General features: G+C 37.6%; 1 protein-coding gene across 6 annotated transcripts in view; it reads left to right on the top strand.

Moving 5' to 3' along the window:
- Nucleotides 1–23,915, top strand: part of RALGPS1 (Ral GEF with PH domain and SH3 binding motif 1) — a 74,463-nt gene that overhangs the window by 44,765 nt on the left and 5,783 nt on the right. For all 6 annotated transcript variants that reach the window (XM_065737312.1, XM_065737308.1, XM_065737311.1 and 3 more), the window contains 7 exons: nucleotides 2,850–2,987; nucleotides 4,557–4,650; nucleotides 12,505–12,572; nucleotides 21,076–21,202; nucleotides 21,891–22,042; nucleotides 23,116–23,167; nucleotides 23,436–23,516. In XM_065737312.1, coding sequence (XP_065593384.1) covers nucleotides 2,850–2,987; nucleotides 4,557–4,650; nucleotides 12,505–12,572; nucleotides 21,076–21,202; nucleotides 21,891–22,042; nucleotides 23,116–23,167; nucleotides 23,436–23,516 — 712 coding nt within the window. The remainder of the gene's footprint in view (nucleotides 1–2,849; nucleotides 2,988–4,556; nucleotides 4,651–12,504; nucleotides 12,573–21,075; nucleotides 21,203–21,890; nucleotides 22,043–23,115; nucleotides 23,168–23,435; nucleotides 23,517–23,915) is intronic.

Genomic DNA, 23,915 nt, shown 5'->3' with positions numbered 1-23,915 from the left:
CTTCCATTCAGTGTCTGTCATTTAAAAGTGAGTTTCATTTTCTGTAATGGTACTGCGTTCTGTCATTCTAGAGGTAGAACTATGTAGAAATGAAAACTGACAACAAATTCTGAGTTTCTTTTAGCAAGCGGTAAATACTACAGATTTTTTATAAGCTTAAAGTGTTAAGGTTGTCCAAGTCATATGAACCACCACTTTATAAACTCTAAGCATATCTGTAAGAATGCTCTCTCAGGAGAGAGCAGTTTTAACACAGGAAGAAATATTTAAGATTTTTCTGGGTGAGTAAAGGAAGCTAAACTAGACTGTAAAACTTCTCCTGATTTCTGAACATCTTTGATGTTTTTTCTTCTTCCACTCCAGAGAAGTAATGCCAGTTGGTTTATGTGATGTTAATCCAACTATATTCCACTCATTTATAAGGATTAAATATCTTTTTTTTTCCTGGTGAGATTCTGAAATTAATAGTGTCCACTGGAGCACTCTTACCTGTTGTGTCTGTGAGTCAGTAAAGGATGCAGTCTTTGCTAACTCATATTCAGAGGTTTGTGTGAGGCTGCAAGACAGCATAGTTATAGCCTTACAGTTTCCTAGCAAAACATTGACAGTTCAGAATGAACTGAATTTGTTACTGCTTTTTATTGCTTCTGTGTCTATTTCTTCATTATTCTATGGCAGTTTGTGTAATTTGTTTACCTACTTCTCCCTAAGCAGTGTGAGGATTTTCCAGAGTACATAAATGAATAGGCTTAAATGAAAGAAATAAGGTAGGCACCTGCAACCTGGCTCGTGCTGGACATAATCCAGCGTGACCCAGTGGGCGTCATACTTATCAGCTTGTTAGATATCTAAAGAATCAGATAAAGAGCAAGCTAGTGAGAAAAACTCTTGCAAGAAATCTCCCTTACAGACAGTGGAACAGATTGCCCACAGGGGCTGTGGATGCCTTCTCCTTGGAGGCATTCAAGGCCAGGCTGGACGGGGCTGTGAGCAGCCTGGTCTAGAGGGCAGTGTCCCTTCCTATAGCAAGGGGTCGAACTTGATAATCTTAAAGGTCTCTTCCAACCCAAATCCTAGTCTAGGGAGCCTGCTTTGGTAGGGGAGTTGGACTAGATGATCTCTAGAGATCCCTTCTGACTTCTGCAATTCTGTGATTCTGTTTCTAAGTGTCAGAGAAAAGTTAGTGCAGATCCTGCGGATGGTTCTTGAAATATGTAGAATTCCACAGCAAGTCTGAATCTGAACTATAAAACTACATAGTAATGAAGTATCGGGCGAACTCAGCATGTAAATGAGATTGCACTTGTGCAGATACTTATTATATTTGTGTAAATCTAACAAATCTGTCTGCTTTTCATGAACTGTAAAGGAGCAAACTTCAGTAAGCCATATGGCTTTTCTTAACTTCTGTTGACTCTTGCTGCTTATTTTTAACTTATCACTGTAGATGATAGTAGTACATCACTGAGCACTAGAAGAACACATAATTCTGTTGTAATTTCAAGTAAGAGTTTGCACTTTCCCAAATGGAAATCTTAAGCTTACTCAGTCAAAAAATATATATGCCTAAGGCATACTTATTACCAGGTGATAACATGAAAAATAATTTTTTTCACTGCACTAACTTAATACGCTTCCAAAGATTATTAGTAATTAATGCAAGCATACTAAAGTTCTTTCAGAAAGGAGTGCTTAGACACACTCCATTCAATTTGTTGTAGTGGGTTTCCTTCATTTTGAGAAAAATTATGCTTGGCCAGCACATTTGCATTTCCTGTTGCTTTAATAGCTGAAATTTATTGAGAGGATGTAATGTGCTAAAGATGGAAGCGTAACCGAGCCAGCTAGCTCTTTTCCTGAAGAAGCAAGAGAGCTCTTTTCAAGGCAGGGCAAGAAATCATGAGGGGGAAAAAGATCATACATACATTTTTCTCAAAACAGAGTATGGAAGATCTGATATGGAAATATGGCAGATTTTTTTTGCTGTGCAAGTTATTTTCGTATTAAAAAGAATACTCCTTTCTTTGTTATGTGAAAAAGCTCACGCTTCCCTACACAGCTTATAAAATAGTTTAGGAATATACTAGATTGAATTTTGACTTTTAGCTGACCCTAAACATCAGAACAATCCTCTAAAGAGAAATCAGACTGAGGTAATATTTTTGATATGCAATAGTAATAGCTGCAGTGATTGCTGAATGAAGTGCATGTGGTAACTTCTGTTTAGCCTATTTGTTTGCAGATTTTTCTGAGAAACTCTGTCATGGAAAGGATAAGATCCCTGTCCCACTCACCCTGCGAGGCTGCATGGGCAGGTTCTGTGTCTTGAGATAGCCCTGCATGTGTGAGATGCAGTGTACTTCGTTACTGCTTTTACAGATTGCAACACAGTTCTCCCACAGAGCAATAATTTTTTCATGCATTCCAGAGGAAGTTCTTTGCTGAATTTGAAAGATGGATTGGAAACTAACTGTAAACAAAGAAAAAGATAGCACTAGTGCTCTTATACACCAGAGAACGTTGGCAGTAGGATACTTACACGTGATAAGGGATCTACTGAAAGGCCAAAAATGCTAAGTTCTCTTGTTCTTGGTTATGGCTCTGCAAATTGTTCATAGTAGACATCAGCCTTCAGAAGTGCGTAAGAGCAAAACCTTCTTGTCTTTAGAAAAAAGACTTATAGAATTATAATACTAACTGTGACATGTTTGAACAGATGTATTCTTTATTTAATGAGCCTAAAACCTGGTTGTGGTCAGTAGTTGCTAGCAATGTTGCTCATTAACAATTGTGCAACTGTTTCTGTATGAGACACCAGATCAGTGGGTTGATTGATTTATTTGTTTCAGGAATTTATCTCTTGGATTTAATCTACATTGATTCTGCATATCCTGCTTCAGGCAGCATTATGGAGAATGAACAAAGATCCAATCAAATGAACAACATTCTCCGAATAATAGCTGATCTGCAAGTCTCCTGTAACTATGGTTGGTAATAGTATTTTTTTTCCTCACTCCTATTCTTATTACAGTGTCCTTAATAACATGATAACAGGTTTCTAACCTGTGTACAGACAGCACAAGAGGATAAGATCGGTAGAGTTGAACACAATTAGGCAAATAAGCACATATTCTAAATTGCAAGAACTAACAGAAATCTTGCGGAGTTTACTGCTATGTAAGGACTACATAGATGACATATTTCCAAGTAAAGCTGGCTGTACCAGCAATCAGTGGGGAATACATCTTTATCTTTCCAGCAGATATAATGTTTTTGGAGCGTGCAATATGTCAATTTCATTATCATTTTATTGTATCATAATGAAAGGTTTACAGAATGAAATACAGATGTTTCAATATAATGGTTGTTAAATTCTCTATTAAACTTTTTCTTATACCTTAGTTAGTGAGGAAGATGATGTTACTTCTGTTTGTTAACAAGACTGCTCTAAAATTCATTTCTGCAATTCTAGCCTGTTATGCTAAGCCTCATGTCAAGAAGGGTTCTGCTTTGAGGATCTTATAAAAATAATGAGCATACTGTTGATGATTTACCGTGATTTTTCATTGCTTAAATATGGAACAAGCTGGAAAACCTTGACAGTAGCAATACAATTAAATAAATTAAATACAGAGCATTGAAATGCTCCAGTTTGGGAATGCTTTCAACAGAAAAAAAGATTAAATCTTACATTATGAGAAAGTGAGGTGAGATATTGTGTATGTTTAAGTACCTAGCCCTTGCTTTTTGTTGTAGATTTTGATATAAGATATTTAAAGCTATGGATTAGGTACAATAATGCATGATTCTGAAGAGGTAGGTCGTTTACCTTCCATGTTTCTTATTGTGAATTGTGACTTTCAGTTTGTCTCTGAAAACTTTGACAAAGAAATCTCACCGACCCTTTCCTTTTGGCAGCTAGGGCAACTTCCTCTGTTACATTAATTTTAACTGCTTTAGATAAAATCAGAATGCAAGATAAAATGTGGCCTTGAAGAACCAATCTTATGGAGTAATAGGTGTTTTTACAATACTTGTATTTATGAGAGTGTAAGAGTTAATTCAGATACATGTTCCTGTTCATATACCATACCCTCAGAAGATTTTTCTGTCTTTCTGAATTTAGCATCTTTTTATCTTGATACGCAGCATCATAATTTTTTAAGTTTTCTCACCTCATATGCATGTGAGAATCAGTAATAGCCATTGCTGCAGACTTTGATTTCCCCCAAAACAATCAGTACAAAATCCAAGCAGGGCTTACATGAAAGGACCTCTTCCACTTGTGAGGAAGCATATGATAAAATCCTGTAGGTATTATAATGATGGAATGCATCTGATCTGCTTTTTCTTTATCAACTCAGCATCGCTTTTGCTCAAGTAAGTCTTTAAGGTCCTCTTAGAGTCAAAGTAATAGTTCTGCCTTATTTATTCTCTAGGGAAGTTCACATCCTCCCTTTCCATTAAGGGAATCATGAGAACCAAAAAAAAAAAAAAAAAAAGGCATCACTTATTGTAGATTATGTGAATATTCATCTTGTTTTAACACTCTACAGAACATCTTACAACACTACCCCATGTACAAAAGTATTTGAAGTCTGTCCGTTACATTGAGGAACTTCAGAAATTTGTGGAAGATGACAATTATAAGTAAGTACTATTCTTTTGTTTAGATTTGGAAAATTTAAAGGAACATCATATGGATGTTAGTGTGATTTGTGCTTGAATGTAAAGCTGTTTACAGAAGATGCTGTGGGGTTTTTCTGTAGTACTTCATATTGTGTTATCAGAGTTGATAATACCAAGATGCCTAAATAAAATTCATAATGATTTTTGTCCTTAATGACTATAACTAGATTTCCCAAATGAAGTAGCTTTTTAAAAGCAGGTGAAAGTCTAGTCCTCGTTCTGCTACATAATGATTATATTCTGGGAATTTTGTTCAGGAACACTGAAGCCATCTCTTAAGATGTCCAGGATTTACTCTATGCTATTGTAAGTATTACGTAAAAGACATCTCTGGTACTTCAGATATAAACTTGAAAGTTTGTTGGGTTTTGAGAGTCAACTCATGCAATGATATGGAGTAGACAATATAAAGCATGTTGGTTTTAAAAGCTTACAGCTAAGGTTTTAAGTCAATAAAGACTGCAGCAATGCTATATAATTAGCTATTGATAAATTGAGTACCTTTTTTCAGTGAGTAGAATTAAGTGTTTGAAGTGACCAGATGTTTGGTAATATAACAAAGGTGTATGGATAAGCAGTAGCAGATAAGGCTGCTTTAAACCAGTTTCAGATTACCCAAAAAGAGGCAGATGTCATGATATGGTAATAAAGAAGGAAATGTTTACCCCCCTCCTTCTGAGGATCAGAGCTCACCAAGTACTCCAGAGGAAATGATCTCTTAAGTAGCGATGCTTCCCTTAAATGAGGTTAGGGAGGGGTGTACCCAGGATTTGGTCCCTTCACCAGGTGTTCAATCACTGGTTCAGGCTGTGACCTGGTGGTTCCCATAAAGATAATAAGGAAGATTTTTGAGTATATTTTAGAGAGGAAGGTTATGTTCTTTGAAACTGGTCCTGTTACCCAGAGTTATTAAGTATTTCAGCTAATACCTTGACTCAAAATGTGTGTGCACTTAGACCATATGCTAATAAAAGTATTGGAAGGGTTCATTAAGTAGAATTTGACTGGAGCATCACTAAGGAGGAATAAGATAGTCTGATGACTGTAATAATACTGACACAAAAATCAAAATATTGCATGTTTAGTCTAACAAGAATATATGGTGTTAATTAATGGGTATCATTCAGAAGTGAAATACGGCCACAATGATATTTACTCTCTATCAAATACAGTATTTCTAGGAAAAATTTAGTTGTTACTAGCTTATTTGTGAACCAGTATTAATATGTTACATGGTATTGTAAGTTCATAGGTTCATAAGGTTGGAAAGGACCTACAAGATCATCTAGTCCAACCATCCTCCTATCACTATCCCTACCCAACTACTAAATCAAATCCTTTAGCACCTCATCTAAACGCTTCTTGAACAGCGCTAGGGATGGTGCCTCAGCCACCTCCCTAGGCAGGCCATTCCAGTGCCTGACCACTCTTTCAGAGAAAAAATGTTTCCTCAGGTCTAATCTAAATCTTCCCCAGCGCAACTTGTGGCCATTCCCTCTCGTCCTGTCATTATTTATCAGGGAGAAGAGGCCCACCCCCTCCTCACCACAACCCCCCTTCAGGAAGTGGTAGAGTGCAATAAGGTCTCCTCTGAGCCTCCTCTTCTCCAGACTAAACAATCCCAGCTCCCTCAGCCGCTCCTCATAAGACTTGTGCTCCAGACCCCTCACCAGTTTTGTTGCCCTTCTCTGAACACGCTCCAGGGCCTCAATGTCCTTCTTGTAGTGAGGGGCCCAAAACTGAACACAGCACTCGAGGTGCGGCCGTACCAGAGCTGAGTACAGGGGGATGATCACTTCCCTGCTCCTGCTGGCTACACTATTTCCAATACAGGCCAGGATGCTGTAGGCCTTCTTGGCCACCTGAGCACACTGCCGGCTCATGTTGAGCCGAGCATCAACCAACACCCCCAGGTCCTTTTCCTCTCTACATTCTTCAAGCCATTCTGCCCCAAGCCTATAGCATTGCATGGGGTTATTGTGGCCAAACTGCAGGACCCGGCACTTGGTCTTATTGAACCTCATCCCATTGAGCTCAGCCCAGCTGTTCAGCCTATCCAAATCCCTCTGAAGGGCCTCCCTACTCTCAGGCAGTTTGACACATCCTCCCAACTTGGTGTCATCTGCAAATTTACTGAGGGTACACTCAATTCCCTTGTCTAGGTCATCAATAAAGATATTAAACAAGATGGGCCCCAAAACTGACCCTTGGGGGACACCACTCGTAACAGGATGCCAGCTGGACTTAACTCCATTTGATTCTTAGCATAAATGCTGCTGCAGTTGGTATACATTTCTCTGTATTGGAGGACCTTTACCCTATTCTGCCATGTTTGTTTCATCCAAAAAGTTTTAAATTAGTGGATTTATCAAAACTCATCATGTCTGCCCTTAAAGTGATCTTCTGTTCCTCTTCTGCCTGTGTGTTTTGGTAAGAAGTTTCTGGATTTTCTTGAGTATTTGATTTCATATTTCCTCTCAAGTGTCCCTAACATTTTCTTTCTTCTTAGTGTTTTCTGGTTGCATGCCAGAAGAAATGGAAAGTCTTAAAAAGGCTAAGCACAAAGCTTTTACAGTGGAAAAGAATTTTCTACCTCCTCATTTTTGGTGACCTCCCATTTTGAGCTAGAGACAGCATTTGTGTACTCTGAAGAGATCTATGCTTGATTTTTTGGCAGGAAGAACAGAACTGTCTTACAACCAGGCTGTCATGGAGAGAAGCTTAGATAGTTGCCCTAAAATGTATTGGCAGGATCCCAACACACATTTCAGCAAATGAGAAATTCAGTTACACTGAGAAGAAAAATTTGGCAGCCACTTTGTATAAACAAAGCTTTTCTGTACAATTTTTGTGCCAGTCCAATTGCTTGCTTTAGGTTTGTGCTGTCAGCAAGTAGGAGTACTCCAGAAAATCCCTAACAATGATGTCATATCCTATAAATAATAGATTTTTTTTTTTTGCTTAGCTCATATGCAGTTCTCCATAGATGATAAGAAATGACAGTGTTTGCAGATTGCATGACTTAAGGGGCAAAAGTATGAACCAAAACATCAGGATTCCTTCCAATTTTAGCCATATATGTCAATTACATATATTGATAATCATCGTTTTCTCAGAAAATCACTGTAAACAGACTGGCTTCAGAAATACCATGATGCAACTGCTGCAGAATCTTCTTCCTCCTCTAAGAGTGTAAGAAGTGATGTGAGGAGAGTGCTTGTCCTTGGGTATGCAGTTTTTCCCTGAGTTAGGCAGCTGTATCCAAACATTACCACATTATGCCACATCCTTCTGTAACCTGCCACACCTTACAGTGGTTCCAGAGCAATTATTTTTGCTGAACTTTCAGAACCACTAGCTCAGGCCTGGTATTCTCTGTCATTATACTTGCTCCTTCTCTCCTTTCACCTTCTTACTTAATCCTCCACCCCTGTTCTTTTGTCTGAGTTACTTTACTGTAATCAAGGAAGTCTAGAAAAAGGAGACTTAACTAATACAGCCATAAAGAAATCCAGGCCCAGAATTCAAGTGCTATTCAGGACGTTTTTTTAATTCTAGATTTGGCATGTATAAGCAATTGAGGATTTGGCCCATCTAGCTGAAATGAGACATTAAAGCTTCTGCCACTTCTCTCAGTAATAAAGGAGTGTGTTTACAGCATCAGCTTTAATATATGAATTTTTCAAGTGGCAGAGCTGGCAGCATGTGTATTGGGTTAAACGTTAGTATATGTCTTTCTGAATGAGTTTTTGTTAATATACAACATTGATTAAAGACAAAGTGAAGACTTAGTTGTATTGCAATGTCATCTGGACAAGACATACAGGACTGAAACTTCCTGTAGGATGCTCTTTGTAAAAATAATTCAATTATTGAGAGCATATTTACAAGACACTGATATCCCAATGTACTGTATAAGACAATTTCCGTAAAAGGCAGTTCAAACTTTGGTTCAGATATGCAGGACCTATAGAAAAGTATCCAGGAGAAATTAATAGGCAATTAAAACATTGTGCTGACTTCTAACAATGAAGAATATATACAAAATACCAGTTGCATCTCATTGCTTTTAATCTCACAGTAAGAGGAATTGTCTAACAGGTACTCAAAATATTAGTACTTACCACAGTGAACCTTGGCCACAATCCATCTTAAGTAGGCCTCCCAGACAGATGTATTTCCTGTAGGAGGACACCTTTGCTGTTAGTCTGATACTTCTAATGACCCAGTGGCCTTATGGATCAACTTGTGACTTGAATTGTGGTTTGGGTGCCTCTTCCATAGGACATACTTGGGGATATAGGAACTTCTAGAAATTGTTGGACCTGCAGTTTAAGTGCTACACAGGTAGCCCAAAGTGTTCCAGATATGTCACACCAATTTTACTGCATGAACTAATACTGCTCAGAAATACAGAGTAACTGCTTTGAGAACTGTATTGCTTCACTGCAGCTTCATCTTCCCTGTCTCAAGAAAGATTAATAAGTTTCATTCAGCCTCTTCATGGAGCAGTTCATATACAAGGATGTAAAGCTTTTCTCACTTGTCTCACTCCCTGAGCTGTACTTACTCACCTGCTTATTACTAGGAAAATTGAGTAAAAGTGACTTTTTGTTCTAGCAATGGTTTCAATTTGTACTGGACAACTTAACCTCATGAGAAAGAACAGTACTGAAGACTAACTATTTTATTGTCAGCAATATATATATCAGTAAAGCGATATTTAAACGAGCTGTATGGCTGCGCTTAGTAGAATGTTACTTAAGATTAGGTGGGTTAGAGATGAAGCTTACTTTACAGAGCATACTGACCCTTAATGTTCCAGAAAAATATTTTGAGAATCAGCCTTCTTTCTTCCAGACAACATTTATTTTCTTCTCCTTTTTTACTGTACAAGAACAAAGCATACATAGAATTGATAAGGTTGGAAGGGACCTCTGGTGGACATCTGGCCTAACCCTTCCTCAAGCAGCAACACTGAGAGTAGCATGCCCAGGACCATGTCCAGTCCAAGGAGGAGAATCCACTGTCTCTCTGGACAACCTGAGCCAGTGCTTTGTCACGCATGCAGTAAAAGAAATGCTTCCTGATTTTCAATCTAGAAATTTTCAACATTAGAAGCAATCTCTAGTGTTCCAGTTTGTGCCCACTGCTTCTTGTCCTGACAGTAGGTACCTCATAAAGAGCCTGGCTCTGTCCTCTTTGCATCAGTAAGATGCCCTCTGAGCCTCCTCAGTACAGTCCCCACTCTCTCAGCCTCTCTTCATAGCAGAGATGCTTCATGCTCTTGATCATCTTGGTGGGTCCCCGACTGGACTTTTTCAGTATATCCAGGTGTCTGTTGAACTGGGAGTGGGGGCAGAACTAGACACAGTACTTCAGTTGCTGCTTCATCAATGCTGAGTAGAAGGGAAAGGTAACCAGGATCACCTCTTTGGCTTGTTAGGGATACTTAACTCAATACAGCCAAAAATACCGCTAGCCTTCTTAGTGGTAAGGGCACACTGCTGCCCCATGTTCAACTTGGTGTCCGTCAGGACTCCCAGGACCTGTTCTACCAAGCTGCTTTCCAGCAAGGTGGTCCACAGCATGTCCTGGTGCCTGGAGTTGTTTTGTACCAGGTGCAGGGAATGAACAACTACACCATTCCCCTGTTGAACTTCAAGAGGTTTTTTTGTCAGTCCCACTCTCCAGTTCGTCATGTTCTGCTGGGGTGGCCCTGTGGTGTCAGCCACTCTCCCTGTTTTCATGTCATGTGCGAATTTACTGATGCACTCTATGCTTCCTGTGCTTTCTTCTTTAAAAGTACTGTCTTAATTCCCAATGAAAAGCTGATTATCGTTTTTAATTCAATATAGATCTATGCTCATGGTTTTTTTCCTCCAGCTATTTTACTTCTAGTTTTATGTTTATTTTAAATCATTAATACTAATTCCTCAGATTAGGAATTTTAGTTTTTAATGTGCAGTTTCCCAGGTTAATATCTAGGATTTGCCCTGGTGTGTATCATAGTTGAATCATTGTATCATTTAAGAATGTTGGAATTCTATCATTTTTACTTCTCTGTCTTAGACCTCGCTCTAAGACAAGACTTTCACACTCAGGTAAAACAAAGATTTTTTTTTTTAAAGAGCTCAAAAAGTAATTCTAACAGTGCTGTGATATTGGATGCATAGAGTGACTAAGATGAGTTTCTGACCATACGCAGGTATCAACACACACGCGCATACAAAAATAAAAATAAAAAAAACATTGTAATGATTTTGGGTTGTTTATTTGGTATGTTGGAACACAGGTTGTTGTTTATTTGTGATGGTAGGTGTCATTGGATATTATATTTATTTCATTGTAAGAAATAAATTTTTACAGTAAAAACAGTCACTGGAACAGCTACCCCCAGGGAAAAATAGAATCCCCACTGCTTGAGATTTTCATATGAGATGGAACAGAGTGCTAGATAATCTTGTCTAGACGCCCTTTTTCTGTGAAATGTTAGACCAGATGACCTTCTGAGGTCTTTTTCAACCTGGGCAGTTGTATCATTCTGTGACTCAGAGCAGTAAGCTGCGTGAATATAATTTGGTATGTGATGGGTATGACTGTTATTTGTTGGTAATTACATCAGTTATCAGAGTTTGTGTAGACCTATTGATAGTATAACACCAATCATGTGAGGTGCCAAAGATTCTGACTTTGTGAGTACTACTTGGAAGCACTGCTGGCGTAACTGCATACATGAATATCCAGATGAGAGCAGTTGAACATGTGTGCATATAGATAACCTTTGCCTCTCTGGAAAACACAGTGTCAGAGGAACACCAGAAGTTAACTTGGTTGGTGACAAATAAGTCAAGGCTGTTGGAAGCTGTCCTGACTGTCAGTATCTCTCCTGTGAAATAAAAATCTTTGATTATTTTCAGCCTTGTAGGGGAGAGAGAGGGAACAAGTGATGAGGACGAGGAGTGACAACTCATTGTCAGAATGTATCCTTTTTTTTAAACGATTTATGTTAAACATGTCAACATGAGTATTTTATATTTACCAAAGCTCAAATTTAGGTTTAGATTTATTAGTATTCTTCTAACACATCCTCTTTTTTCATATTACGAATAGCTAAATTCCATTCTTTGTTATTCTGAAAAAATTGTAGAATTCTGCCATTATTGAAGTTAATGACCAAACAGCCAAACTTCACAAAGGCTGAAAATTTCAGAGTGTACTTTAACTTAACTAAACAGGTAAGCAACATCATCAATCTTTGTTTTATAAGCATATAACAAGTACAGAGTTATGTAATCTCATTTGGTAGTACCGAAAGCTGTTGCTGTTTCGGTGAACTTTTAAGTGAAGTACACTCCACTGATGCTTTCTAGATTGTATAAAGATACCAAACCTCTTTCTAGAACCTTTTTAAAAACATAGGTCTTCCTTTCTGCCTTATCTTCCCCCTCTTTTTTCTCTCCTCAAGAATAAAAAATATTACAGTACAGGAAATTGTGTGGAGGTTGATCTTTGGGTTTGTCAAATATTCTGGTCACTAAATGAAGTGTAAGAATGTAGTTACCTAAATTTCACGAGGAATGCATTAAAAATTGTATCATTATAGAAAGGAAAATCTGAATGCTTACGTGGGCTGAATAACAGTCAGACCATTTTGTGATGGGTTTATTAAATAAATTTTTCTGTGATGACCAAATAAATTACACTTCCAACAAGGTAAAGTTGCTGCTTACCAATGCCAAAATAATTGATCAGTTTATTTCAACTGTTATTGAGAAATGGTATTGTTAATTTGTCTAATTTTTTTTTTTCCAGATTATCATTAAGAATTGAGCCAGGTAGCAGCTCTCCTCGACTGGTTTCCTCCAAAGAAGATCTCACAGGTATAACAGTTTCACAAATGTTTGCATTTTCAGTAGTATTTAATAAGTGGAAAAGGAAGAAGTCTCTTTCACTACAGACAAATCAACGTATAAACATAGGAAATTCTTTTTTGTTTTCTTTGTAAACTGACACATCAATCTGAAACACAATTTTCACTTGTACAGGGGGAAGACACACAGTTGAACGATTTCTATGAATAATATGATGAATAGGTTACTTTAGCTCTTAACTGAAAAAAAAATCACGATGAGAAACATATCTTAAGGAAAATTTCTTCTAGTGGATTCATATACAACTCTGGTGTCTTTTTAAGACATTGTCTATTTAGACAGTAGTCAATAATTTTTTGTCTGTGCACATCCTCTCTAAACAGAATATAGGGTAGGTGAGGTATAAAATTAGAGATTTTCATAATCTGAACTTTTCTTGCACCTAAACATTTATGCAAGGCTCCTTTTCATACTGATTACTGCTTTGTATGTGCCTCCATGTGCAACGCTTCTTAGAATTTCCAGTTGGACCTAACATTGTGTAATGCTGGCACTAGTTTTCTGTAAGTTGTTTGAGAAAAGGAACAAAGCACATGTAACATATTTAATTGTTTAATTTACAGTTGAAGAGAAGCATAAATTTCTAAGAGCTGAAGAAACATGAAAATATGTAAAATGTAGTTATTACTGTGGGAACCATTATCACAAAAGCTGTTCTATTTTAATCCCTTTAACCTAAGTAGCCTATTTTCTGCCTCACTGTGCTAAACCAAGTGTGAATATGTTAAAAAAAAATGAAAAAAGAGAGAGAGAGAGAAGACTATACTACATCTGACAAGCAATTTAAATTTGCATTCCAGTGTCATTCTTCATAGCAACTGAGTGGGGAAAGGTGAGCAGGGGAGAGAGAGTTTGACTGAGGAAAAATTTAGATGAAGGAAAGAGTTCAATTGAATAGGTAATCATATTTTATCTAGGAGTGTTAGGAGAGCATTAACTTTTCCCTCTGAGTCTACAGTGCCCCTTCATCCCGTGTAAGGTTGCTCTGTTGAGAGTGGTGGCTAGAAACCAAGTCTTGAGTCATATGAATTGGTTAGTTCTTCTGTTACTGTTTCCTTCAAAAGCTTAACATGCTTATGCACTGCTGTCTCTTGCTCAGCTAGAGAGTTCTCATTTACTGTCATTTAGACAATGAATGCCACCAATGATTTTTTTCACCTGAGTGCAAAGATGCTAAAATCCAGTGTACTTCAGTAAAAAATCAAACTGATTCCTAAGTTCAGTAGATTAAGATGAATTAAAATTGAATCGACGCTAATGTATTGTTTATTTCACAACATTAACGATTAGAAATATAGCTAATTGTTATTCGAGAATAATTCCAATCTAAAATATGAAAATGTTGGTAATAACTTATTTGATCACAGAGAATTAAAAATAGCACATTTTAAGATATTCAAATCAACATTATTTGGATTCAAATTTGATTTAAATTATAGTTTGAGATTATTTCCACTTCAACTATCGTACATCAAGAGTAAACTCTTTCCAGTCAGCAGGTTATAATGGTAGGCAATTATCTGAAAGCGGTTTAGGCAGTAGTTTAATTTGCTCATCAAAATCATGGAAGTCTGAGTATATAAATTTTAATGTAAAATAAAGACTCATGGCCCTTGAGGTGCTGTCATTAGTTCAGTTCTGGTAGTGAAAAAGTTAACACGTTATTAATACTGTAATTCTGTTTGATTCTGTGGTTAAGTGTTGTGTGTGACCTACTTCATGCAGGCTGTCATGTGTTTCCAAGTATGGAGAAAAGTTCAGTATTGCGGTAATGATTCTTAAGTTTCTAATGAATTGAGTGGCAGAAAGTATTATCTTTGTCATGTCCTGAATTATAACTACTTGTGTTGATTATAGAAATGTTTTCCTTCTCAGCAATGTGATTTCATCTTCTATCTCACCTCCCTTTCAAAAGATTTGCAGTTTGCTCTTTCCAGGGACATTGTGGGTTTCTTTTTTCCTGTTGAAATATCTAAAGGAGTGTGAAGCTCAGTAAAAGCAGTTATATCCTCCAGTATTTCTGTTTGTAAAGTACTGGAGAAAACCATGTGTTCATTTTCCATGTTGATTGCCAACTGGTTTTCCAGTAAATTTTAAACAGGAGGGAAACATCTGATTAAAACGAATGTCTCACAACAGACTATGTTTTGTGTATTAGTGGCTACGATGGTCTCATTTAATTACCAGATGCATGTGTAACTGTGAATAGTGCTTTTACAGAATGATTTCATGTCCACTGTAACACTGTAGAGATTCTTGTTACTTGTAAGTAATACTTAGAAAGGAGCTTTAAACAGTTCAATTGTATATTTTGAGGAACAACGTGATTCGCACAATTTCTTTGGCAGCAACTTAAGTCTGTTCATTCTGCCTTGCTATGGAGAGAGGTGGGAGAGAAGGGGGCGGGAGGGAACAGGGGGAGAGAAGCTTGGGGAGGAAGGGGGGAAGGAGAAGGGCTTTACAGCATGCAAACTGTTCAAACTTTCCAGTTGAGTTAGCTGTAAAAGACATCTGTGTTCCTGCGGTGTTGGCTTGGAGTTGCCAAGCATTCATGGTACAGCTATTAAACAGATTAACAGATTATTCTAGACAGTATAACTCAGTATATTTTCCCAGAACAAAATAAAAGATCTAATGAAATAAGTAGCAAGTAAGCTATCTTTCATAGCAACTAATGTTCCTTAGAACGTGTATACTAAGTGTAAATGAGTATAGAAAACTTTATTTATGTTCTTTATCAACTTAATTGAAGGACTGAGAAGGACTCCTGGAAGATGGAAAACATAATACAAGCCAGCAGTGGGCACTTGCAGCCCAGAAGCCAATGGTATCCTGGGTTCCATCAGAGGGGAGGGTGGTGAGCAGGGCAAAGGAGGTGATTGACCCCCTCTGCTCTGCTCTCATGCGGCCACAGCTGGAGTATGGTGTCCACGTCTGGGGCGCCCAATACGGGGAAAGATGCGGAACTTTTGGAGAGGATCCAAGAGATGGCCACAAAGATGATCGAAGAGCTGGAGCACCTCTCCTGTGAAGACACGCTGAAGGAAATGGGCTTGTTCAGCCTGGAGAAGAGAAGGCTGTTGGGGTCCTCATTGTGGCCTTCCAATAGTTAATGGGAGTTTATAAACATGAGGGTAGATGTTGATAGGACACAAGGGGGAATGGTTTTAAACTAAAGGAGGGGAGATTTAGGTTAGATATCAGGGTAGGTTTTTTACTGTGTGAGTGGTGAAGTTGCCCAGGTTGCCCAGGGAGGTCATGGATGCCCAGTCCTTGGAGATGTTGGAAGGGGTCCTGGGCAATCTGATCTAGTGCTTGATCTAGCTGTTGGCAGCCATGCCTGTGGAAGGGGGATTGGAACCTGATGATTCTTGATTCCAGCCCAAGCTGTTCTATGATTTCAGAGTTCATGTACTAATCAGAATATAGAAAATGGTTGCTTGCTGTCTAAAATAGACCACATTATCCTGTACTGGAAAACAACTATGAAAAGATGAAATAATATTCAAATAATTACCATGTCCAGGAAATTATCTCTCTAACACTGTGAGTTACTCAAAGACTGATCTTGATGTTTGTGTGCTTTAACTAACCAGTTCATTAATGTTAGTATGTTAGATGGCAACAGCCAGGCCACAGCAATGGACATCTTTGTTATTATTGTTATGCAATAGTCAGGGACAGCTCCTCACCCCTTCCTTTATTTTTTCTGTCTGTTTTGGCTTGATATTTTTTTTATTTTTTCTAATTATACCACAGTGTAATTCTTGAGAGGAGATTAAACAGACCAGAAGTTTTACCTTACTGTCTTGGAAGGAATATGGAACAATTCGTCTGAAACCACTGTATTTTATTTTTGTTTAGTTTTGTTTTTGGGGTGGAATTCAGCCATTATGTTGAGTTAATTCATCTTTGAGAGTTCCCAAAGAGTTTCTCATATATTATATTTTAATTAATAATAATTAATTAATTAATTAGAAGCAGCAGATTCATCGAATGTAAACTCTATGGTATGCAGGAGTTAAGTGGAGAGAAAAAAGTAAAAAGAGAGACTGGAATGTTTGCACATTTGTAATCCTCTGGAAGTAGATGTAGTATACCAGTGATGACTCTACAACACTTAAAGCATTTTAGCATTAAAATAAAAACAAAAAAAAAAAAAAAAACCCACAACCATCATTTTCCATGTAAACACTGAGTCTGACATTTAGTTTTGGCATTTGTTTTACTGGTTGCTTTGGTAACTAATAAATAGTTTGTGCTAAGTGCTTTAGCAGCCAGTCAATCTGTGGAAATTAGATTTGTCTAATCCTCATGCAAGTGCTTGATTACTGCTTCATGTGCATAATGTCTTCTTTTCTTAAACTAGAAATGGCAGAACTTTACTGTCCTCACAGAAGTTTACAGGCCATCCAGAGAGCTTTTTTCTTTAGTTTCAAACTTATGCTCATTTCCAATCTCTTCCTCTGTGATACTTTCCCTACACATTTTTAAAAGTCATTTGAGTATTTGTGAAAGAAATTAATACCAAACAAATTTGAGGAATTCACATAATTATCCAAGATTATCCATCAAATCCAAGCAGAAGTAGTGTGTAATTTTTTTAACAGACTGCAAGTCTTTCAAAAAATTGTAGAATATTACATCAGGCATCAAGAGAAGATGATCACACTCAGGTTTTAATTTTATCATTTTATTACTTCTCCGTGTCTTCCTTACCAAACAAGTCTCTTTGCTATCCTAGTTTACTGGTATTTATTTAACTGCCATGCTTATAGGAATGTAAAGAACATAGAGGAAAATGGATTTTTCTACTTTTTTTTTTGTCTCTTCCATCAGAACAACCACAGGAGTTAATTCTTACAAAAAGATTTTTTAATGAACTGTTTAATGTATTTTTTGGATGCCCTCATAATGGATATGTTTTCACTGCCACTGCAGAAGTCAGCTAGGCTTATGTACTACCCTGCAGATGCAGCTGCAAGATATTCAGTAGGTCAGGGTTTTGTACTCTCTGTTGGTGCAATGGACGTAACACACATGCTGAAAATTAGTGTATCTGTAGAAGTAACAATTGAAATTGAGAGAGAGAGTTGAGAGCACGGAGAAGTGCAGCCAGTCTCTTATCCTTACCTGATTCTTGTCTGAGAAGTGGATGTAACATATGTGTTTCCTGTGTGCTGTATGCATAAATGAGTCTTACTGGATTTTAAAGCAGTGTTTCAAAAATGAAAACTATGCTTTGACAATAGCCATCTAGATTTATTTATTTTTAAATCTTGATTCTGTGTGTGACATTGGTCTTAAGTTCCTTATTGTGTGTTTTGTGAGTAGGCCTTGGTATTTAAAAGTTTTTATTGTCACCCACTGACTTTGGTTTCAGTGGCAAAAGAAGAGTAAAAATTCACAGCAAAGATTTAACTAGACAGTCTGTGTCTTAGAGCATCTATTATGTTTTAGAAACAGATCTGATAAACATCGGTTTTACTTACTAGTTTCTCACCAACGTAATACTGAGTAGTTGAAAGTATTTTACCTTGTAGAAGAATCCTGTCACTCTATTTTTCAGCATATAATATACAACTCATTTTCAGTTTTCTGTTCAGTTGCCTAGTATTGGTTTATTGATAGATGTTTGATAAGTAAAATTGTGAGCTATAACTTCTTCGCTCTTACTTTTTTAAGAGTTCTGGAGACTGTAAATGTTCACATGTTCTACTGAAAGATTGCGAAAGTAACATTCATTTATAACATTTGAAGGATTATTCATGGAAAAATTATGCAAAGGAAAAAAACAGTGAGATCCTCTGGGATGTGCATAAACTTTTCCAAATGTTCTTGCCACAAACCACTAAATAGCACTCAGCTCATTCTGATGAAGTTGTCTTATGTTCTCTAACGCAAACAATTTTTAATAATGTTTTAATATTTTTATACAATATTTTTTTTGTGCATGTCAGCATAGCCTTGAAAATGATTCTGAGAAATAATGAAAAGCAAGCTAACCCTTGTTTATGCCAGCTGACTGGAAAATCCTACTAAGAGTGCTTTGTCTCCATGAAAGGCAAAATAACAGAACAGCAATCATAGTAACAGTATGCACTAGGACTGGAGCCAGGAGAGTAAAGAGAGTTAGCAGTAGCAGATGACTTCAGTTATTGGGGGGGGGAAATGGGCAAAATAATCTCAAATGAATTTAAGTTTTGGAATTTTCTTATCTCCAGTATCAGGCATAGGTTACCCAGCTAATTGCTCAACAGTCTGGTATGTCCATAAACATCCCTTGGCTGTGCAGCATACATCAGTATCTCACCATTTACCTTCTTTGGCATCCTTCTTGGCACAGTCTCACTTGTCTTTTACCCCTTAACAGAAATGAGGTCATCTCTCTTGTGCTTCATAACTCATGCCGACACCTTCTACACCCCTGACTTTTTACTGAACTGACTGTACCCCGAAGCAGAATTCCAGTCTAATGAGAGCTCTGAACTTCACAGTTCTTCTTCATAGGCATTTGACAGAAGAGCAGATGTAAAAATTTTGTAAAGGCTTTTAGGCACAGATTCTTTTTGCCTTAACACAAACTTAACAGAGCCAAATGGTATTTGTTTCTTTCTCTTGACTTGGAGATGAAGCAGCAGCAGAAATACATAGAAAATGGCTTCTCCAAACAGTGTTGTATCAGCTTAGCTGATATTTCTGTCTACACTTTTTCCCACAAAGCATTCTGTTCACTATTCAGGATCTTCCCTAAAGACGTCTAACTAGGAATTCAGGTCCTTTATCTCTTTTCCCAGGACTGATGAAAGAGATTGCAATTGCAGTGTTAAGTAGCCAGGAAGCCAGACTGGAACTGTTGGCTTAAATTGTAAGGTTTCTACACCTGTTCCAAAAAATTCTGTCACAGGTAGGGCATCTCACCTTAGTTAGACACTAATTTAACCTGAACTGAAAACAGTTGAAATGTTAATTCAAAGAGTTTCTACGGCCTATTAGTCACCAACTAACCATGCTCAGATTCATTATTTTTATATTCAAACTTTCGCTCAGCCTCCATGGCACAAGAGGGTGAGCCCTATTCACCTTGAGGAAAAATGCCTCCTGTGTCTTCTTACAATCCAGACACAAAATTTTAATTGAAAATGCAGCAGAACATTGTACTAAGTCTTTTTCTTCCCACCTCCCGGACATATGGTTCTCATTGAATCTCTAGATCAAGAAATAATTAAAAATGAATTTTTTTTAGAATTGCATGTGACCTTTAATCATAAGACCTTTTCTGAAGCCACATATGCTGATGACTTATGCTACTATAGTGTTATGTTTCACAAATTCTGGAGGAGTTGGAGTAGGCTGAACAGCAAATGCAGAATCATTTCTGTTACTAGCATGTCTTCACATCTCATTTTCAGTCCGTGCCCAAGAATGGTGTTTTTTTTCCTATTTCTCTTTATCTGTAAGTTGAGTCCACAGACTTGTAAGGATTCTAAGGATAGCTCTCTGTGTTTTTCACATCAAAAAGTTTGTCTCTATTGAACTCTTAACATGTGGTTATAGGTTAGAGGCTGGAAGCTGAATAAACTATGGCTACTGGAGTGTACAAGAAGTAGTTCCAGTAAATGTAGGAGAGAGTCTCTGTTGCTGCTGCTTAAGCTGTACCAAGTCTGGAGTTAAGTAGGTTTGGGACAGACAGCCACATTCATGACCACCATTTCAATTTATGTCAAGAGTACCAAAATCACAACTAAATATTTAACTGAAATCTTCTTGGCTTACTGTGGAGCCAAGAGTAGCCTCGCATTCACTGAGGATAATAGGCCTTGTAATCTGCTGTATTGCAGAGTTCACTGCCAGTCTTTTGCAGACAGCATCAAGGAACTGAAGCTAGAACATCTCGTCCATGTTTTCCATGGGGCCTCATAAAATCTGTAAAATGAGAGGAAGAATAATTGCAGTGAGACATCCCTAAACCTCACAGTGAGAAGCAATACATCTGTCTGGCTGTAAGACGCATGAAAAGCCCTTGCTTTCTCTTACATGCTCAAACTGTGAGTCAATATGAGCAGACTGTTTACAGTTTCTTCACAACATGGAGTTGTAAGTGAAACTCTAAACATGTGTGAACATTCCTACTCACACCCTAAATACAGGCTGACTTTATGGCTCTGCATATTGCACTTTGGCACGTACCACTATTGTAAGGGTGCCAAGACTTTTTGCAGGAGTTCACTGTTAAAAGTATGTGCAAAGATGTTTTAAAGATTACTCCTCAGCACTTGAAATATATAGAGACTAATTCGTAGCAGAAATTGATGGTATAGATGCTATACTTGTCAGAAATAGTGTCTTCAGGTTCTCTGTAATAATTAATTTTAATCAGCTGCTAAACACGCCAGCCCATGAATTCCTGCATTTTGCAGCAGTTCAGTCTTAAATGATCTCTGTCTTTTAGGTACAGCTGAGGTGTCAGCAATTATGAAATTCAGCAGGAGACCAACATGTCCCGACACTTCAGTCACAGCAAGTCTATCTACACCTCCTATACCAAGGCACAGGAAGAGTCACAGTCTGGGAAACAAGTGGGTATTCCAGGTTACCTTGCACTCAGGCAGTGTCATGCATCGCTGAGGTTTAATCTGGCAACAGAACACTTTGATATTTGCTTTTTCCCTTTCCTATACTGCAGTATTGTTTCAGGCTTTGCTGTATATTCTTTAAGTTTTCTCTTGACACTTTGTGTTTTTGCTGGGAGTATTACCCTCGCTCTGGAAAGCTATGACCTTTTTAACTGTTCTACAAATGAGACATTGTGCTAGCTAAGTGAGAGCACCTGCTCCTCAGTTAGGGAGGGCGTGTACTGAATTTCATATTGAATGGGTTAAAGAAAAGTAGTTTACATTATGTGTTTGTTCAGCTTAGTGCATGATCAATGAGCAGTGCCTTACCTGGGATCTGCTTGTTTTTCTACCTTTACATCTGCTCAGGATGTTCAAGTGCCATATATATAGGAGTAAAAACCTTTGTATAGTTTCCCATCTACAGAAAGGCAGTGACTGTTACTTAAAAAGCCAGCTGAAGTCTGTAACTTGTTCAGGTACTCAAGGAGCAATGTAAGCAGTACCAATTATCTACTTGTTACTTAATAACCTATAGAATTGTATGTTCATTGCATGATAAAACAAAGCCTGAGTGGAAATATCAGGCACGAAGGGCTGTTATCAGATGACATAAAAGGATTCTTGCATTTTTCTCTTTCCAATTTTGCAGCATGATGTGTCAGTTCAGTGTGGTGGAGAGCAAAAGCGCCACTTTCCCGACGGGGAGGCCACGCCACCTCCTGGATGACAGTGTCCTCGAGTCGCAGAGCCCAACCCGCAGCCACAAGCTGAACTTGCATTTCACAAACGGCATTTCCATAGGTAGAGACTGAGTAGGGGGGATTGACTTAACTGTTTTTCCCTCCTAGTTTTCTGGTAAAGTCATAGAGATATCCAAAAGCAAGGAATTAGGAAGCTCAGTAGTTCCTGGGCAGCGATTGTGCTATTATATAGAAGAAAGGAAATCAGAACTACTACTCAGTTACTTAGTTGACTTTAGTTCAACTTTCTGCATTTACGTAGTAATGATTTTGATAAAAGCGGCACAAAGCAGGACTGTCTTTGTACATATTCAGTACATGAAGTTTTTGTCAGCCTTTCCCAGAAAAATAAAGCTACTACAAAGAGTGTGTATATTTTGAAAGCTACGTTTTAATGGAGAAAACTTTTATTTTAGCAGTGTATTTTAGGAGGTGGGAGAATAATTTAGCCATTCTGTCACTTCAAAGGAAGCATAAACTTAAGAAAAGGAATGATGATAATTATATTAGGGTATTCTAAGCAAGAGAAGGTGACCCTTTATATGACTCAGACTGTTTCCGCAAAAACTAGCAGAATCCTTGATCAAGGAGAGCTTGACACTAAGGTGGTCTTTGAACCTCAGAAAATAAAGGCACACCTCTCTCTGTTATACTGAGCTTTAGAATATCACTCTTGGTGAGTGTCAAATTAAAATTGAGTTAAATAGCAATGCCAGGGAAGGACAGACAAACTGATCAAGGGCTTGGGTGAAAAATAGGGGCTTATCATTGCAAATTCCATCTGATTGATTTTTTATGACTCCTAGTAGCAGCTGGTATACCATCTGTTAGAGGTGTGCATGCTTGCTGCAAACAAACAGTGGTATCATGTTTAATAACTTCAGTTGACTTACAGATGTTATGGTAGAAATACTGTCTTACAAAGTAATTAGATTTTGTGTTTCTGAAGTATTCAGCTTTTCATGGAGAAACAGCATAATGAATATAAAATTAATGTGTAGATTTATGGTATTTAAACACAACAGCAATGGTGATTTTATTAATCAGTGATGCATTATAAATGAGAAGGTTGATTTAAGCCTTTTCTGATTGTAGATGGTTTTCTTACTCCCTTTCTGTTCTCCGCTTTTTTAGATAGCAGTGAAAGCTCAGAATTTAGTGAGGAGCTGTCATCAGGGCTTGAAAGGTGAGTTAATTTTCATATGTGCTCACTGAGCACTAAACAGATTTAGAGAAATTCCTGAATGATCCCTAGCACAGATAAGCCCTAAATTGATGTTTATTCTTTTCATTATTATCACTTAATAAGAAAATGGAAAACTTCAGAATAAAACGTTGTAAAGTTGTGTTTTCTTCTCATGGACCTGAAATGATCTCTTTCATGTTTACCAGACCCCAATTGTTGAAATCTCAGACTAGATTTTCACTCATCAGATATTTACATGTGCAAACAGGGGTCGTTTATATGCTACACTGGGGCCAAATTGGAGGGTGCCAATCCGGAATTCTCCCAGGAGTCGAAGTTGTGTCTACAGGTACAGTTCAGGCCTATCTTGCTCAGTTTATGGTGATAAACTTTCACTTGTATGTCTAAATTCTCCTATCTTAAGGTATTTTGTGTCCAAAAGTATCCTTGTAAGACCATACCAACTTATGAGTCGTCCTATCCCACTTTTAAAAATTCCTGTCAGTGCTAAAACAGTGTCATGGTCCGTTCAGATAAAATTCAGTTTAGGTGTTGGTTTAACTAATAATTATATCTGTCTTCCATATTGCAGAAATCTTTGCTATTTTTTAGTTTTATGGCATTACAGGATGAAGACCACATTGGCATTTTTGTTTAACTCATTTTTAATAAAACTTTGACAAGTCATGTTATTAGAAAGATGCCTTTTTGAATCTTATTCAGTTTATTTCCTGACTTATAGGATAGC

Source organism: Cyrtonyx montezumae, unplaced genomic scaffold (genome assembly GCF_038088225.1).
Source record: "Cyrtonyx montezumae isolate F1298 unplaced genomic scaffold, pur_monq_1.0 scaffold_20, whole genome shotgun sequence".
Classification (NCBI taxonomy): domain Eukaryota; kingdom Metazoa; phylum Chordata; class Aves; order Galliformes; family Odontophoridae; genus Cyrtonyx; species Cyrtonyx montezumae.
Note: the sequence above shows the minus strand (reverse complement) of the source record. Positions and strands in the feature narration are given on the sequence as shown.